This window comes from Natator depressus, chromosome 5 (assembly GCF_965152275.1).
Source record: "Natator depressus isolate rNatDep1 chromosome 5, rNatDep2.hap1, whole genome shotgun sequence".
Taxonomy (NCBI): domain Eukaryota; kingdom Metazoa; phylum Chordata; order Testudines; family Cheloniidae; genus Natator; species Natator depressus.
In genome coordinates this window covers 71,389,107-71,406,137 of record NC_134238.1, presented here as the reverse complement: position 1 = coordinate 71,406,137, position 17,031 = coordinate 71,389,107, and the positions used below count along the sequence as shown (strand labels likewise).

The 17,031-nt window shown below is 40.1% G+C and overlaps 1 protein-coding gene and 1 long non-coding RNA gene across 8 annotated transcripts in view; one reads left to right on the top strand and one right to left on the bottom strand.

The window, feature by feature from the left end:
• KCNN2 (potassium calcium-activated channel subfamily N member 2) overlaps positions 1–8,246 on the bottom strand; it is a 106,614-nt gene extending 98,368 nt beyond the window's left edge. For 3 of the 4 annotated variants that reach the window (XM_074952974.1, XM_074952976.1, XM_074952977.1), the window contains exons 1-2: positions 7,161–8,187; positions 6,288–6,383 (exon numbers count right to left, since the gene is read on the bottom strand). In XM_074952974.1, coding sequence (XP_074809075.1) covers positions 6,288–6,383; positions 7,161–8,183 — 1,119 coding nt within the window. In that variant the 5' untranslated portion in view covers positions 8,184–8,187. Of the gene's footprint in view, positions 1–6,287; positions 6,384–7,160 lie in introns of all 4 variants that reach the window. The other variant, XM_074952975.1, reaches the window with a different exon arrangement.
• A 55-nt stretch (positions 8,247–8,301) lies between these two features.
• The window catches only part of LOC141987545 (uncharacterized), a 143,874-nt gene continuing 135,144 nt past the window's right edge, over positions 8,302–17,031 (top strand). For all 4 annotated transcript variants that reach the window (XR_012639560.1, XR_012639562.1, XR_012639561.1 and 1 more), the window contains exon 1: positions 8,302–8,451. This is a non-coding gene — a long non-coding RNA (uncharacterized LOC141987545). The remainder of the gene's footprint in view (positions 8,452–17,031) is intronic.

The following is a 17,031-nucleotide window of genomic DNA, read 5'->3' as shown; positions in this document are numbered from 1 at the left end:
AATTGTACATTGTTTTGTTTTTGAGTGCAGTTTTATAAAAAAAAATTCTACATTTGTAAGTTGCACATTCATTCACTACAGTAGCTGTATGAAATGAACAGAAAGATACTATTTCTTTTGTTAATCCTTTTTACAGTGCAAATATTTGTAAACAAAAATAATAATATAAAGTGAGCAGTGTACACTGTATTCTGTGTTGTAATTGAAATCAATAACATTGAAAATGTAGAAAAACATCCAAACTATTTATAATAAATTTAAATTGGTATTCCCTTATTGTTTAACAGTGTGATTAAGACTGCAATTAATTGTGAATATTTTCTATCTCACGATTAATTGTGATTTTTTAAAATCTAATTTGTTTAATTGCTTGAGTTAACTGTGATTAATTGACAGCCCTAATCAAATTCTATTTCAGACACATTGAACTATCTAACTGCTCAGTAATGGAAAAAAACACAGTGATTCAATGCCCAATTACATTTCCTCATTCTTGACATGGTTGACACTGTACTAACTGCAACTGACAGGGCAACTTTTGCCATTCTAGTATTCTTTATTTTAGCTGTCTCATTCATCAAATGAGATGGTAACGATGAAATTCATCTGAGCTATTTCCTTTTCCTCAAAACTTTCAACCAAATGCTCAGAAAGAAAAAACATTTAATACTGTCACTAAAGACTTATAAAGGTCAGCTCTGAAATCAGAAGCTGCTAGTCCTAAAAATGAAGTACTGCAGAAAATTTAGCCAATGTGCTTTTTATTTACCGTATGCTGAATCAATGTTGAATAAAAATTCCTGTCTCCCTCCACCCATAGCTTTCCCAATTTCTTGTTGGTGGCTTCTGCCCATATTGGCCTTCCTGCCACACACACACTTATGCTGTGCATGCATGACAGGTCAAGAAATGCCAACAATCCCATTTTGTGGTAAACCAACAGCAACACACATAATTAATTTGTGGTGCAGCTCTGTCCACCCAGCAAGCAATGATATATTACCATTCCATTATATTAATAATGTAAGAACCTCTATGTGTGCAGACCCTTTAAGTAAAGCACTGCTAAATGATACGTGGTATGTAGTGCATACCAGAAATCATAGGGATTATGTCTCATTTCATTCAATATGTACAAAGGTGGCAAAATTTAGAACCCTATAGTTAAACTTATCACAGTTTTATTTAAAACAAAAAGGAAGGAGAAATCAAAATTGCCTCAATCATCATAATTTAATGTGTACAGCATATCTCAAGGTTCATTATTTTCATTCATTCATTCTCCCACAGTTTTCTTGGGTTTATAACTTTAAAGTAAACATTCTATTTAAACTAAAAGTCCATATAGAAAAGATTATCCCATAAATTATGATGTATAATTGTAAAAGTAAACCACTAGCCCTGGAGAGTTTCTGTCTCCGTTACACAGGATCCCAGTTCCTCAGTGGGATATCAGATAAGCTTTAGAATGATGGGCCACTAGTTTGTCACTGGCCAATAAAAATAAAGTTTATTATTCTCACCCTACCGATCTCAAAAACTTCCATAGCAGACTTTTGCAGTCAGGGAAGCAGCTACCCTGTGTCAGGACTCTAGTGACAGCATTGAGCATGCTTTCCCCATGGAGACATACGTTCTCCTCCAAACAGAGAACAGTTTCTTTGAAGAAACTAGAAGGCTTATGGATCTTTCATAGGCCAAAAGTCACTGAGCCTTCTTTAGCCTGGATAGGGATGCTAATGCATATTTCATAATCTCCCAACTAAAATGTTTTTTCATAGCATTATGGATATGAGACAAATGAAAAAAACTCAGTGTTAAGGCTGTCTACATCTTTGACTCCTGATGTTCTTGCCTTGTTCACAAAGACATAAGCTAAGAATAAAGTATGATCCTCACCTTTAAAATGTCCTGGATCCTGCTAATTTGTGCTAGCCTTAACATAACAGTTAGAAATTTAATAAATTATTGTAATAGATCCCCCTTTACCCATTGAGAGTTTAAAAATAAACATTTTTATAATACACTAACTCAATCACTGAAAGTCTATTTCAAAAACGTATTTGTTTAAAACACACTTTAAAAAGGTTGCAAAATATGCAAACATCATCCTTTTCCTAATACTCTAAAAATGTAGTATTCAGGAAGCCTTGATATATGTACATTTATTGGAGCATAAAAATGAATTTGTTTTGCTAATGGGTTTAGAATGCAAGACTTAATGTGCATTCAAAAATCATGAATTTCTATTCAGTTAATATCAAAAGCCAATAAAAATGTATTTAAACCTTGCATTTCCAGGAGCATTTTTAAATGGAAACTGAAAATTCTTTATAAATGATGTTTACATATAGCTTCTGTTTAGAACACCATGACGTAAAGCTTCATAGCCAAGCACTGCCAAGAGAATTTCCAATATATGGCGCTGTCTGCGGTGCTGAAGGAGAATAAACCAAGCCATGGCACAAGGAACTGCTGCCCTTCTGCATTCTCACTATTGAGTACATGGTCTAACAAAATAATAATCTAACATGTATCAGCTCAACCAACGCTGTAATATAAAATTTCCTCCATAAAATAACTTTGTGAAGGAACCTCATAATTCTATTAAAACCCGCTTACCAAACATCCTTAAGATAGAATCCTTGTGAGGTTTGGACAGGCAAGCTGCAAAGTTTAGCTTTACTGCCAATTTGACTGTTTTCCTATCAGAATACATCAGAAGAGACATTTAAATTGGTAGCACACAGTCACCTCCAATACAGTGAAGGACTGAACCACATATTGTTCAGACCTCCCATCAGCAGTAGCTCAAGTATGTCATTGAAAATGAAGAAGAAATTTTGATTCCAGCTAGTAGGCATTTTAGGCCATCAGGTGCCGTCAAGAGAACTTCTGAGAGCAGAAACAATCTGTAAACTTTCATCATTTGTCACAAAATACTCTGCATCACGTTTTGTAGAACAAATACCTCTTATTTCCAAGTAGCGTTGCTTCCCTCCAATTGTAAAACGTATCACGCTACAAACAGAGAATATGGATATTCTTCCAATCCCCAGAACATTGTTTGCTAACTCAACGAGTTCCTGTTAATTTGCACTGTACTGACTAGCACAGTCTCAACACTTCTCAGATGAGGATTAGAATGGAATCAATGCCCAAACACAGATTAGGTTTACAACAAATAGTGACAGGTTTCAGAGTAGCAGCCATGATAGTCTGTATCCGCAAAAAGAAAAGGAGTACTTGTGGCACCTTAGAGACTAACAAATTTAAATAAATTTGTTAGTCTCTAAGGTGCCACAAGTACTCCTTTTCTTTTAACAAATAGTTAATTGAAACAACCCTCCAGAAAAAAACAACCCAACAATAAAACCTTCATTGTCAAGTATGCCACAGCTCTATAAATATAATCCTATAGTCCTCAAGATAAACTCTCATTGAAGTTAACAGAAGTTAAAAATTTGATACTATAGATGTCCCTTCAGAAAACAGATGGCTAAAAATTTGATCTTCTTTAAATCTACTGTTAGTAGGATTATGCAATATTTTTCATGGAACAATAATTGAAGAATAGATTTCACAATTTCTGTTACAAGCCAAAATATTTAAATTGTGTCCACTGTATTCAGACATGAAGTGTAACGTTCACTTATACATCCAGTTATTATTTGCTACTTATATGGCTATTTATGTTGCTTTTGTTTGTTTTTTACAGAAAGGTGAATAAAAAGTTTTAAGTAGGTTGTCTCTAAATCAGGAGGATATTTAATGTTGTCAGCTTAAAGGTGGTATAGTGCCCTTTCCCATGTTGATCTCCTTCTTCATTATCCAGGTAAATAAACTGAGCCCTGAAGATCTGCAGTTTATCCAGAACCCTACAATGTCTATTGGCAGTCTATAGTACCTTTCTGATGAAAAGGAACTGTATCACTATTTTGCAACTAAGTATGTTTTTAGTTTTAATGCTGTCAGGCAGTGTTAAACTATATTAACTTTGATTAAGCTAGTAGATGGTGTTACTCATTCTATATCATGTCATTTACTGGGAAGCTCTCTAAGAGGGTCACTAAATCCAGAAGAACTCACAGAAATGCAACCAAAGTTGCATTTTTGTTTATTACCGACCAGAAAAACAAATGAGGCACTGTAAGGTAGGGTTGCCAACACTGTATTTCAAAAATAAGGGACTGTTTTCTTAGCACCTTCCCCTCCCCGATATTATTATTATTAATAATAATCAGTACTCACCTACATTCACCAGGGGTATTTCTTACTGTACAGAGATAAAAAAAAAATAAGGGACATCCCTTGTAATAAGGGGCTGTTGGCAACCTTACTGTAAAGTCTTTGATTTCATATATATATTAGCCAAAGAACAGAAGTCCTGAATTATTTTATATTTTGTTAACAACTGGAGAAGACACATACAGAAAGACGCACAAGCTCCAGCTTTATTACCAGCTGTAGCAATTATTATTTGCAAAAATTTAGCAGACAAATGTAAATCTACAGTCTTTCTAAACAATCAGTACTAATCAAAATCCTAGGACAAAATCAGTGGTATATTTTTTGGATCTGTTGTAGATTAGAGTTCCCTTATCAATTCAATTGTAGGCACATTTCTCTACAAAACATTAACTTCTCCAAACTTCAGAAATCTTAGGGCTTTTTTATTATTATTATTTATTTTGGTTAGGGTTGTGAGTTGTTTTTTTGGGGGGAGGGCAATAATCTAAATCTAAATAATCTAGTCATGGCGATTATTTAATGAACAAATGTTTGAGTACTTTTAAAATTTTTATTTTACTGTAGTTTGGAAAATTAACTCAAATTTTTTCAAACTGATTTTAATCTTAAAATTTCTTTATATTTTCTATTTAGAGTTTCTTAACAGAATTGCATACAGCAACTGAAATATCTAGGAAGGTCGTTTTTAAGTACATTTTTACATAACATACTTCTACAGTTTTCATTATGAGAAACACCAGGGTGGAGGGGAAAGAACATATTTTTTTCTATTTTTCTTTAGTTTATATTAACATTTCCACAGCAACTACTCAAGAAGAATTAAATTAACAGGCTTTCCAGCTCTATGATCTTAGTGCAAAGAAACTAGAGCCCGATTCAGAAATGGGAGTTTTGCACGTATAAGGACTGCAGGATCAGGGTCCTATTTTGCAAATGGTCTCAGATAAAACAGTATTCTTTTACTCTAACATTAGCAGGTAGAAGCCTGTACTTAAGCTTATATAACAACTATATTCTAGATCGACACAGTGGATGAGGTAATATCGTTTATTGGACCAACTTTGTTGTAGCTCACAAGCTTTTCTCGCAGCAACAGAAGTTGATCCATTGACCTTGTCTCTCTAATATCTGGGACCAACACAGCTGCAACCACAACTATATTATAGTTCCTTTATAAGTGTTCCATTTTTCTTTCTGTTAATTGACACAACACAAACAAGTTTCTTTGTCCTTGAAAATATTCGCTGCTGCCTTAAGCCACAAGTTCTCTATAGTCAGAAATAACAATAGGATTATATACATCTAGGAATAAAACACCAAGGAAAAATTAATGTGGAGATTATCCTTATTTGATTATAAATCCAATACTTCACTCCTTAGCTGAGCAAAATCCCATTTGAAAATTTGGTTTATTTATGGAAGGAAGTCTACAAGTCCTGAAAAGGTACATTTTAAAATACTAAAGACAACACTTAGTTGACCATTACACTTTTTTTCTCACATTTCTTTACTAGCTGCCTATAATTTCTGTGGCATTAAAAAAATCTGTTCACAGTTTAAACATTCTATGGCTTGTTTTATTTATCTTTTTTCTTCCAACTATTGTCTTATCTTCAGTGTTTAGGTGAAGACTTCATGACTAGAGGTAACTGAAGTCTCTCTACAATTAATCATGTGATCTAATGAGGATGTATGGATCAGCACAATATAGCTCTAAATTCTAGGCTAAAAAGTTCCCCTTATAGCATAAAACAACAACAAGTGTACACAGAATACTCTATTCAGTCATTCAGAATAAGTGATTATGCAGCATATTACAGACATTTTTATAACTTCTAATAAGAATATCAATGTATTATATTTAATCTCTTTAAGATCCCTTTGAAATAGATTCAGTAAACTTCAGTAGAAACAAAGTGAACTTTTTCTGACATACTGGAAAAAAGTAATTACTCACCGAAGAATGCCTTTTGAAAACTGAGTCTTTTCATTACCGACAGTTTCAATGTTTGGTAGTTTATAAAGTGAAACATTACCTGAATTTCCCTTGCGTGGTATACAATAATAAGACCAAGCAGAATAATCGTGGAGAGGCTAATAAGGCATTTTAGAGCTAATGAATACAGCGACTCCTGCAACAGAAAAACATTTGAGTGTCCGTGAAAAGATATACACCTTTATAAAAAGACTTTTTGTCCTTCATCCATCTGAACTGTGATGGGGGAAAATCTATCTTGCATAACAGAGACCAGGATTACTGACTTGATTTCTCTCTTTTAAGGATGAAGAATAGCTGCCCTAAATCAAAAGGGCTACTTGTCATTGCTTCAGCAGCAGATCCAGTACAGGTGGGACAGCCAACACTGGGAAACCAATTTACTCTAGGGACTGCCAATGGGATGGAGCGCTCTAGCCCGAGAGGAAAAAAAAGTTTCTCTCAAGTCTACAGAATTACGCAAATCCAAAGAAATTGACCCTGGCTGGCAGAATGAAAAATTGAGCGTGGCGATTTAAACGGCTGATTTAGAAAATACACTTTTCTTTTCAAATTGTTCTTAAATCCCTTCTCTCCCTCCTCCTCTGTCCTTCTCATCCTTTCCCTCCCAGGTTTCTAGGGCATGTCGCAAAGGAGCAGCGCCTAACGGACACGGGTGACACTGGCAGGCGTGTCTGGCCGCCTAGTGCAAGTGAATGCAGAGCGTGTCTGCAGGGCATGCACTGGGAGGGAGTCGCTCCCCGCAGGGGACAGGCGGACAGATCAAACTGCGGCTGGGACCTTGGAGAGAGCGCGGAAGGAGTGGGTAGGAAGCTGGGGCCCGGGAGAGAGCAAGCCCAGCAGCAGGAGGAGTGAGAGAGTGGCTGGCAGCTATAGCGCGCTGGAAGGGAGGCGAGCGGGGAGGGGCAGGTACCTTGGTGTAGGCGCCCCAGGACAGCTCGGTCTCGATGACCATCACCACGATGCCGAACATGCCGAAGATGAGCGCGTAGTCGCTGAGCCGCTTGCGCTTCTCGAAGAGCGCTCGGCGGTGCCCCAGCTTGTAGCCGATGTTCTGGTTCTTCTTCTTGCTGGACTTGCTGCCGCTGTTGTTCTGGCTGCTGCCCCCCACGCTGCCCCCGGGGCCGGGGCCGTGCAGCGCCAGGTTGTTGGAGTTGTTGTGCTCCGGCTTGGACACCACGATCTCCGGGGCTGAGGCGGCGGCGGCGGGGCTGGAGAGCGGCGGCTGCAGCGGCTGGGACTCGGAGTCCAGCTCCTGCAGGTTCCTGCGGGACGAGCTCAGGTGGCTGAGCGGCCGCATGACGCCGCCGTTGTACCTGCAGCTGCTCATGGCTATTTCGGTGAAGGGGTTGCTCTCCCGGCGCTGGTGGGGCTGCTGCTGGTGGTGGTGGTGGTGGTGGGTGCTGCCGCTGCTGACGCTGCTGCTGGGGCTGGCTGCCTGCTGCTGCAGGCTCTGGCACTGGTGGTACTGGGGGTGGGGGTGGTGGTACTGGTGCTGGGGGTGGGGCTGCCTGGACGAACCGGCATGGCTGGAGGGGGTGAGCTCGCTCACGTTCAGCTGGCTGCCCTGCCTGGAGGAGGCGGCGGAGGAGGAGAGCGGCGAGGAGTGGGTCCTGAAAGCGCCCGACAGGGGCGAGGAAGTGCGGAGCAGCAGGGGCAGGTTGTCCCCCGCCGCAGCCCCGGAGTAGCTGCAGTTGTTGCACTGGCGGCAGGGGCTGTGCTGCTGGAGCAGGCTCTGCTTGTCCTGACCCGGCGGCGGCTGCTGGCAGTGCGGGCGCGGGCGCTGCTGCTGCTCTGAGCAGAAGCCCGGCTGGAACTGCAGCGACGTTTCCATGTCAGAGCTGTTAAAGCTGCAGGAGGACCAGGCGGTGGTGCACCCTGCGCAATGCGTTACGGTCGGCAGTGGCGAGTCCTGCCGCCGCCACGAAGGGCCCATCCCGGCGCCCGTAGAATCCAGCCGGCGAGTTCGATTGGTCGGGCGAACCAAAACAACGGGCATGACGTCACCTGGAGGACGGGAAAGCTGCGGCGTGAGGCGAGTAGCAAGGGAGGGGAGGGGGCGCGGGGAGAATCCCGGGAGCAGCTGTCGGTGCCAGCCCGCGCGAGCGCTGCCCCGCCCCTGCCCGGGGAATTCCACCTTCCCTGCAGTGCAACGCAGCCCGCGCGGAGCGCGGCGAACCGTGCTGCAAGAGCTGCTTAGGCAGGTAAGGGTCCCTCCGTCTTCTCCCTCGGGGCACTTACACCAGGGATCGTCCCGCCGGAGCAACAGCAAGGCACAATTAATAACCACAATCACCATTCGTAGCAATATTCCACCCTCCTAGACCCTGCCCCGGTGGGTGCCTCAAACCCTTTGCAAGCACTGACGACTTGCTGTCAACGCGCAGCGCAGCCGGCAACCCTGACGAGCACAGCACTTGCCTGTTAGGGTCAGAAATCTCTGCAGTTAAGATTTGCTGCTGCCTGTTTACATTAATCTGCAAATTATTTCTCATTCCACCCAATTTGTATCCAAAACTGGGGGAAATGTGGCCTCTAATTACTTGTTAGCAAAAGGTGCAGCTATGATACTAAAAGTTTGACAGGTAACAGTATCGGTTTCAATAGGATACAAATGCGGTACCGGCTGTATTTCATTTAACCTCATACGGAAAGGGCTGCATGCAGGAATTTTCCCCTGCCCGGGTTATTATTTTGGAAGTAGCTTGGAACAGATTGCTCGATTTGATTCAGAATAACAGGAAATCCCAGAATTACAGTGACAGAGGCAGCGATCATGCCCCTGCCTGTGTATGGTGGTTCTGATCTGGCCGCAGCCATAAAAACCTTTGCACTGAAGTGCTGGAGGAGTGAATTGTTGAGCCAGGACTTGTGGCTGTTTCTAACGGGGAACTAGGACTGCACCTGTTCACAAACAATTAGTTATAGGGAGAGAAATAACCCCCCAACTCCAGACCCTTCTTCCTGAGATGCTTAAATGATTTGTTTCAGAGTCGCAGCCCTGTTAGTCTGTATCCGCAAACAGAAAAGGAGTACTTGTGGCACCTTAGAGACTAACATGCGTCCGGTGAAGTGAGCTGTAGCTCACGAAAGCTTATGTGCTAATAAATTTGTTAGTCTCTAAGGTGCCACAAGTCCTCCTTTTCTTTTTAAATGATTTGCAGTCTCGATGTGGACTGGAAGCATTGGCATGCACGTCCCAAAGCTCTGAACTAGGGAGAAATGGGGAAGCCTGACTGGAGGCGGGGATTTCCCCGGACCTAGCGATGCCCGCCTCGGCGTAGACCGTTGGATTCGCTCACATTTACGCTTTTTCCGAAACATCGGGCTTTGCGCCCCGCTTCTTCCTGTCCCCGTCTTCGGCTGCACGGGAAAGGTGGCAGTAGGTGGGGCCTGGCCCCGGGGCGGTAAGAGCACAAAGGAGGCCCTGTCAGTGGCCCGTGGGGAGCTGTCCAGCGATCCCCAGCAGAGCCTGGAGGGAAGGCGCGGCGGAGTCCTTCTGCCCCTCGTCTTCCTCTTTCTTCCTGCTGGCCACCTGCAGCAGGTTCCCTGGAGACCTGAAAGACAGACATGTAGCATGACTTCATGCCTCCAGGCATCCTCTCTCTCTGCCTGCCTACCTATGAACTGAGAGCAAGCATAAATATGAGAGAATAGAGAGAAGACCCAAGCAATTTCAAGAAAGATGATGTCATATGTATGTGTGTGTTAATGTACATGCAGAGACACTAAACTCTAAGGGTGAAATCTAGACCCCATTGAAATCCATGGAAAAATTCCCTCTGATTTCCATGGGAGCAGGATTTTGCCCTATTGTTCAGGCAACTAAATGCATGAGCAGTCCCATGTGCATGCATAAGTGTTTGCGGGCTTGGGACCTAAAACTGCACTCATTGAATAAGTTTATCTTATTCATGTGAAGTCAATGGACTATTAGCAAAAGGATTACTTCTGAGTACAGGTTTGCATGATTGGGTCCAGAGGCTTAGATATACTCCTTTAAAAGTGAAGGGGTAGGGGGAAAGGGATAGAAAAGACACAGGAATTGGCAAAGCTGTAACTGGATTTTCCCACTAAAATAAAAGAATACTCAAAAATAGTAAACAAAAATAGTAAACAAAATTCCAAACATTTTTCAAATCCTACAATTTAAAAAATTTGAGGGATTTTGCAATATGATTTTTTTTAAAAAAAATTTTCATTGGAAACTTGAGAGAAGTCAGTCAGTAGTAGAAGATTCACAGTGTTTTAAAAAAATCTGCCAACAGTAGTCCACAAAAAGATTTACATGATAGAGACCTGTTCTAATAGGGCTAAGACTTACTGTGAAACAGGATCACTTTCATTAATTGAATTTCTGACTTGGATCCAATTTCCTGAAATTCTATTCTGCAGCAACTCTAATGTTGGCCATCCACTACCATTTTACCTTCTTTTCCCCAGTGACTTCGAGTGAATAATTCATTTTAGCAGTTCCCTTCTCAGACAGTTTAATGCCTGAGCCAGATAAAGGCTCTATTTTGCATTTACTTAGAGAGAGGAAAGAATCGTGAAAATGGTAAGTGATTCATTTATTATAGCCAAGCTGCTCCCACTGCTAGAGTTAAGGCTGTGTCAGTATTTCCATTACGCAGCTGGCTTCCAAGAATCAGAAATTCAGCTGTTAAATTTCATTTGAATGGCCTGACTTTAAGGGGTCAAAGTCTCTAGAAATCTTTATTTTTTCCCTAATAGTTAGGGGAAATGTTTGTTCAAGCATTTGTAAATTATAGAAATGCAGAAAAAATAATTGTTGATAATGATAGGTGAGTGTGTTTGTGTTTTTCAGTAGGTGTTTCCATCTCACAAAATAATGAGATTCCCAATGACATTTTGTATGCTTTAATCAGTGCTGTCTTGGGTAATTTTATTGGGGGTGAGTTTAGCAGGGAGGAGTGAGTGAAGTGTTTGAACAACTAAGCTATTTAATTTAGGAAAGGTAAATTTACAGCAGACGAATAACTTTGTTCTCAGCCAGAATGTGGTATATTGCTTTTAGGACACAGATCTTGCAAATACATCAGTGAAACTGCTATGAAATAAAACATTATGGTTCTAAATACCAGTCACAGGATTATTGCAATGACACACAAATTGGGGTGTTTAAGTATGCTTAGACATGATTATAAAATAAGTGCCTGTAAATATAGATTTGTATGATATACAGTATCATAATCGCTCATAAAATATGTCAATCTGTTGGGTTAATAATCTGGATTTGAAGTCCCTTAATACATATTTGTATGACAGATTAAGTTATAATATTCTGTTAAATCAATCTGCACCTTGAAACTATATTAATGTGTACTTGAACTGTATAAATCCATTGGGTCACTTCTCATATATTTGAGTAAAAAGGAAATTGTTTTACTCTTAAGAAGAAAAAATATTGTAAGTAAATTTAACAGTATTATAAACAGACAAAACAAAATCCAGAGTTATGCCATGCATTCTACCTCAAGTCATTCTGTTTTGTCTAAATCTTGAAGGGGCTCCTATGGTAATATTTGGGTCTCAGATTAGTACACAGTGGCACATCTCAGGGACTATATTTTTAGATCTATCTATTCATGGAAATTCTATATAAAATTGTGTACCAAGAGATTTGCTTCATGATAGAATGAATTAAAGAATGCAGACAGTTTTAACTTCCAACTTCCTTACTTTTGTCTGTTCATTTCATGGTCTTAATGTTAGTTTAATATACTTTCTTTCCCCTTTAACCTTCCTGGCCACATTGGTTCTTTATCCTGAAGATTTCATATCATGTCAGTTTATCTTCATATTTTCTGTGTTTTCATCTATTCTGATAATTTAGTTTTAATTAATTGTGAATAAAGTTATAAAATCAGAAAAAATAAGATGAATTTTTAATAGTAGAACATACATATGTAAAAAGCTTGTTGTGTTCTATAAGGGAAAATTTATTTTTATTCTCTTTTTTAATGTATGAACAGCTGCAAATCCCATTTTTAGTGTATTTATCGTTGACAGATTGTGTCTGTCCTTAAAATTAGGTCAAGCACTCTGCTGCTACTAGCTTTTGGAATATTTTATGTGCTTGCTTGATCTTTCTTTAAGACAATAAACAACTGAATATTCCCCTGTTTAACACAAGAGGGCATACTAATACACTCAACATATTATAAAACGAATCAACTGCAAGTTTTCATTTGTTTCAATTATATAGGGATTATTTTTACTACCCAAATTTTAAAAAAATTAGTGAGAGCTTACTTTTTTAAACGCTAGAAGAATAGACCCTCCCCCTCTCAATTTGTCAAAGATGCAAAAGAGCAGGAATAGAAAGGCACACTATTTAAATCAATCCTGCTTCTTATAATAAGCATTTTTGAAACTTTATGTAAGAATGGGTGAGTGTAATAGCATTTTAATAGTACAGACAAAATATGCTAATTGAATTGCCTTTGTATGAAAGGGACACTACCATGACATAATGCAAAACTGATAAAATGGTATGGTAAGGCATGTGCCAAGGTATAATGACAGACCCCCTACGGAACAATGATTAGAGATTTTCTTTGTTTCATCAAAACATTTTTTACTTCCCTATTAATCCTGCTCTTCACACTGTTTTAGGTCACTATGCTGCTGTGCCAAAGATGCCATGTTATGGGGAGAGATTTATTTTAGATCTAGTTTGATAGTATGTTTAGAAAAAAGTCCTGTTTTCCAGTTGGCTACACTAACAGCCATTAATTGCTAGGACAAGATAGATACTGTAGAGCAAAGCTGTACCATTGATAACATGTGGAGCACAACAGTCACAGAAAAAAATTATTACTAGGTTTCTTAGATCAGGAAAATGCCTGACCTGACAGCTAATGCCTAGCTAGCTTAAGTGGCTTAAGTAAAAGCCCTCTACATTGTCATTATTGTTTTAGCCCATAAGTGTTTTAGGAGGCAAATAATGGCAGCTGCTGTATTAGAGCACATTAACTGAAGTTATAGATAGCTATTTTGGCCAAACTCCTGCAGTCCTTACTAAATCAAAACTCCTATTCAAGTCAATAAGAATTTTGCTTCCCTAAAGTTAGGGTCCAAAGCTACCACATGATGCATGCTTCTGTTAGTTGGGGCAGGGAACAAAATAAGTTGAAAAGGCTAAGAAGTTGCACAGAGGCTGAAGATGGTAATATGCAGCAATACTTTTGGCCTCAAAAGCATATCTCCCCAGACCATGAGTTTCTAAAAATCACTAAAGGAAAGAGTGTTTGCTATTAAAGTGGGCATAGATGGGGGTATGTACAAAGAATTATACTGTTTGCAGAAAACTAGAACTCAACACTAACATCCTAAGCAATAGCTTACCACAAATGCATTCCATGGGCTCAATCAACTGAAATATCTTGGGAATTTATTGAAAGATGTGACTAAGATTATTTAACATGTTGATTGTCACTGAGATCCTCTACACTAAGGCCTTGTTTATGATACTCCAAATTAAGAAATAGTGTTATTTTTCCAGGTTTGATGTCATGTGTCACTGAAAAAAAGAGTATTTTCAATTTCTGTGCAATGTTCAAAGCACACAGATCATAGTTATATTTTGTTTTACCTCTCTTGAAAAATGGTGGCTATAGTATATTATAGCTATAGTATAACTGGGCCTAGATATTTCAGACCTCAGATGTAGTCTTTTAGTTAGGTCGTGTGACTCTTACGTTGGTGAGCACTTACCTTCATTGGGTTTCCTTGTATGAGTAAATGCTTACCAACATGAGTAAAGGTTCCACAGTTGGGCCTTTAAATAGGATACACATGATGTTTTAAAAGTGTAGAAAACTCACTTTTTAAGCCCTGTAGTTATGAGAAGGATCAAGAGTCATTATTAGTTGTAATGGGAAGAAACAAGTAACATAACCCCTGAAGAAGAAGAAGACAAGCACAGGGAGAGAGGAAATAAGATGCCTAGGCAAGGGATAAAATGTGTTTAACTGAGACTTGAAATGGGATACTGAGACAGGGATAATTATTAAGATGACAGGAACTGCAGAGGAACAGGCTCTCTCGAACAATAGTGAGACTGTAAGAAAAGACAGCTATAGCTAGACCGAAAAGAGAAGTAAAGGAAGACTATCCATACAGTAGTGTAGGATGGATTGGTCTTAGAACCAAAGCGATCAGTTTTCAACTGGATTCTGAAATGTGTAGGACGCCAGTGGAGGTTTAATATGTGAGTCATTGTCATGCAGCTTCATACAAGTGAGTGGGAAAGAACATTCTGCATATGCTGGAATCTGCAAAGCTGGGACTTAAGGTCACAGTGACCAAGGTGCAGTAGTCCAGGAGAGAGGAGATAAAGGCATGGATGAGGATTTCAGTAGAGGTGTAGCTGAGGCAGTGACAGTCACAAGCAATGTTGTAGAGATGGTTATGAGTATATTTACAGACCCAGGAGATCTGGGAGAATGAGTTCAGGATAAAGGATAACCTGGAGGTTGCAGAGATATGTGGTGTCTGAGTCACAATATAAAAAGGCTTTTGGGGGCTGATCCTCTTGTCCATAAGAAACACTTCTGTCTTTTGAGGCTTTTAGCTGAAGGAAGTTGAGAAGAAGCCACAAATTTAGGTGGTCAAGGCTCTGCAGTGTTTCCCACATTAGCCATTAAAGCAGAGGTGGTGGTCAGGGAATGGCTTATGTTTTTAAGGTATTGTAGTGAATGCTCCACACTTAAGTTCCACAGTAAAAATACCTTATTCCCATTTTTGCCCCATTCATTCTCCAACTACTAAATTTCCTTTCACACAAATGTTTGTTTTTGACTTGATGAACTCTCTTGAATTAAAAAATTGACCACAGAAGAGCATTTTAATCTTAGTTCCAGTAGGCAGATGGGGTGTCATGTCCCTTTCAGCTTTGTTTCTGGACAGCTGTGTTTTGTGAACATCCTCTGTCTTCAGTGCCTGACATGTGAGCAAAACCCAGGGTGGGCTTCTTTTTTGGCCACACAAGGCCCAATAAGAGAATCAGAAAGAGCAGTTTTAACCAGTGGAGACCTAGGTTAGAAAACAGGTTTTCTCATGCCTACATATGTGCTTTCTTTTTTTCCCTTTTTGATTTTGTTAAACTTAAGGGACATAAACTTTGTCCATGCACTCTGTCCTGAGTGGCAACATCCCTGCTATTCCAGAGTCAGACCTCTACAGTTGTTGATAGCTACAAGTTGTTAAATCGTATGGCACGTCTACTGATGTGGACAACTGCCCATTAGGGCCTAGAATCCCAGCACAGCACTAGCAACCTGGTCCTGGTCTTTCAAAGTGACTAGTGAAGTAATTAAGCACCCAATCCTGCAGCAAGGTCAGCATGGATACCCACATGGAGCCCCATCGATTTCAGTGAGGCTCCTTGTGGGGATAGGCGGCCCATTCTCACACAACTCTTTGCAAGAGCTGAGCCCAAATATCCAACCTACACAGTGAAACCTCTAAGTTCTCATCGCTAGGCAGCTGTGGGAAACTGGCTGAATCCATTAATTGTTTATTTCCAGACTTTCTTGTGTTTGGGTTTTTTAATATTACTTTTTTTCTAGCAAAGGTAGTACTGTTTTTGAGTGATAACTGGACTTTGAAACATGCTCTCACCATTACACTCCCAAAACAAAGTTTTAGTTTGAGAATTCTGGTTGTCTGATGTTTTGAGTCACCAATATTATGGCTAAAGAAATAACTAGCAAATAGTTACTATCTGCTTTCCCATAATTCCTTACTAAGCAAAAACAAAACAAGGCTTATCCTTCTATGCAAGAATCCTCAACTCCCTAAATGATGACAAGGATTTGATTGAGTAATCTTGCATATGGAATGTTAACATTTTCCACCTATTATGTTTAGTATCTAGGAAAAGGAAATGCTAATGCTACTAATAAATAGAGAAAGGATGTATTAATTTCTATATTGTCAGCTAATTAACAGTTCCACATAAGATTGTTTGAGAAGATGTGCTGGAGGATACAGCAGTGTGGTTGTAATTCTTACTCCTCTACAAACCTTTGAAGTACCTCATTAGCACATGCCAATTTGATGCAGTCATGAAAAGGGCTATTGCAATCCTAGGATGCATCAAGAGAGGTATTTCCAGTAGAGATAGGGAAGTGTTATTACCATTGTACAAGGCACTGCTGAGACCCCATCTGGCATACAGTAATTCTCATTTACCATGTTTAAGAAAGATGAATTCAAACTGGAACAGGGGTAGAGAAGGGTTCCTAGGATGATCAGAGGAATGGAAAACCTACTTTGTGAGAGGAGACTTAAGGAGCTTGACTTGTTTAGCTAACCCAGGGGTTCCCAAACTTGGTTTGTGCCTTGTTCAGGGTAAGCCCCTGGTGGGCCATGAGGTGCTTTGTTTACCTGAGCGTCCACAGGTACAGCTGCTCGCAGCTCCCAGTGGCCACAGTTTGCCGTTCCTGGCCAATGGGAGCTGCGGGAGTGAAGTTCTGGAACAGGCCCTGGGGGGGGCAAAAAATCTAACTGGTTTCAAGACTGAGCTTGATAAATTTATGGAGGGAGTGGTATGATGAGATTGCCTTCAATGGTTTGTGGTCCACCTGTGACTGCTAGTAACAAATATCACTAATGGCAAGAGATGGGGCACTAGATGGGGAGGATTCTCTGTTACTACAAAGAATTCTTTCCCAGGTGTCTGGCTGGTGGGTCTTCCCCACATGTTCAGGGTCTAACTGATCACCATAGTGGGGGTCTGGAAGGAATTTTCTTCA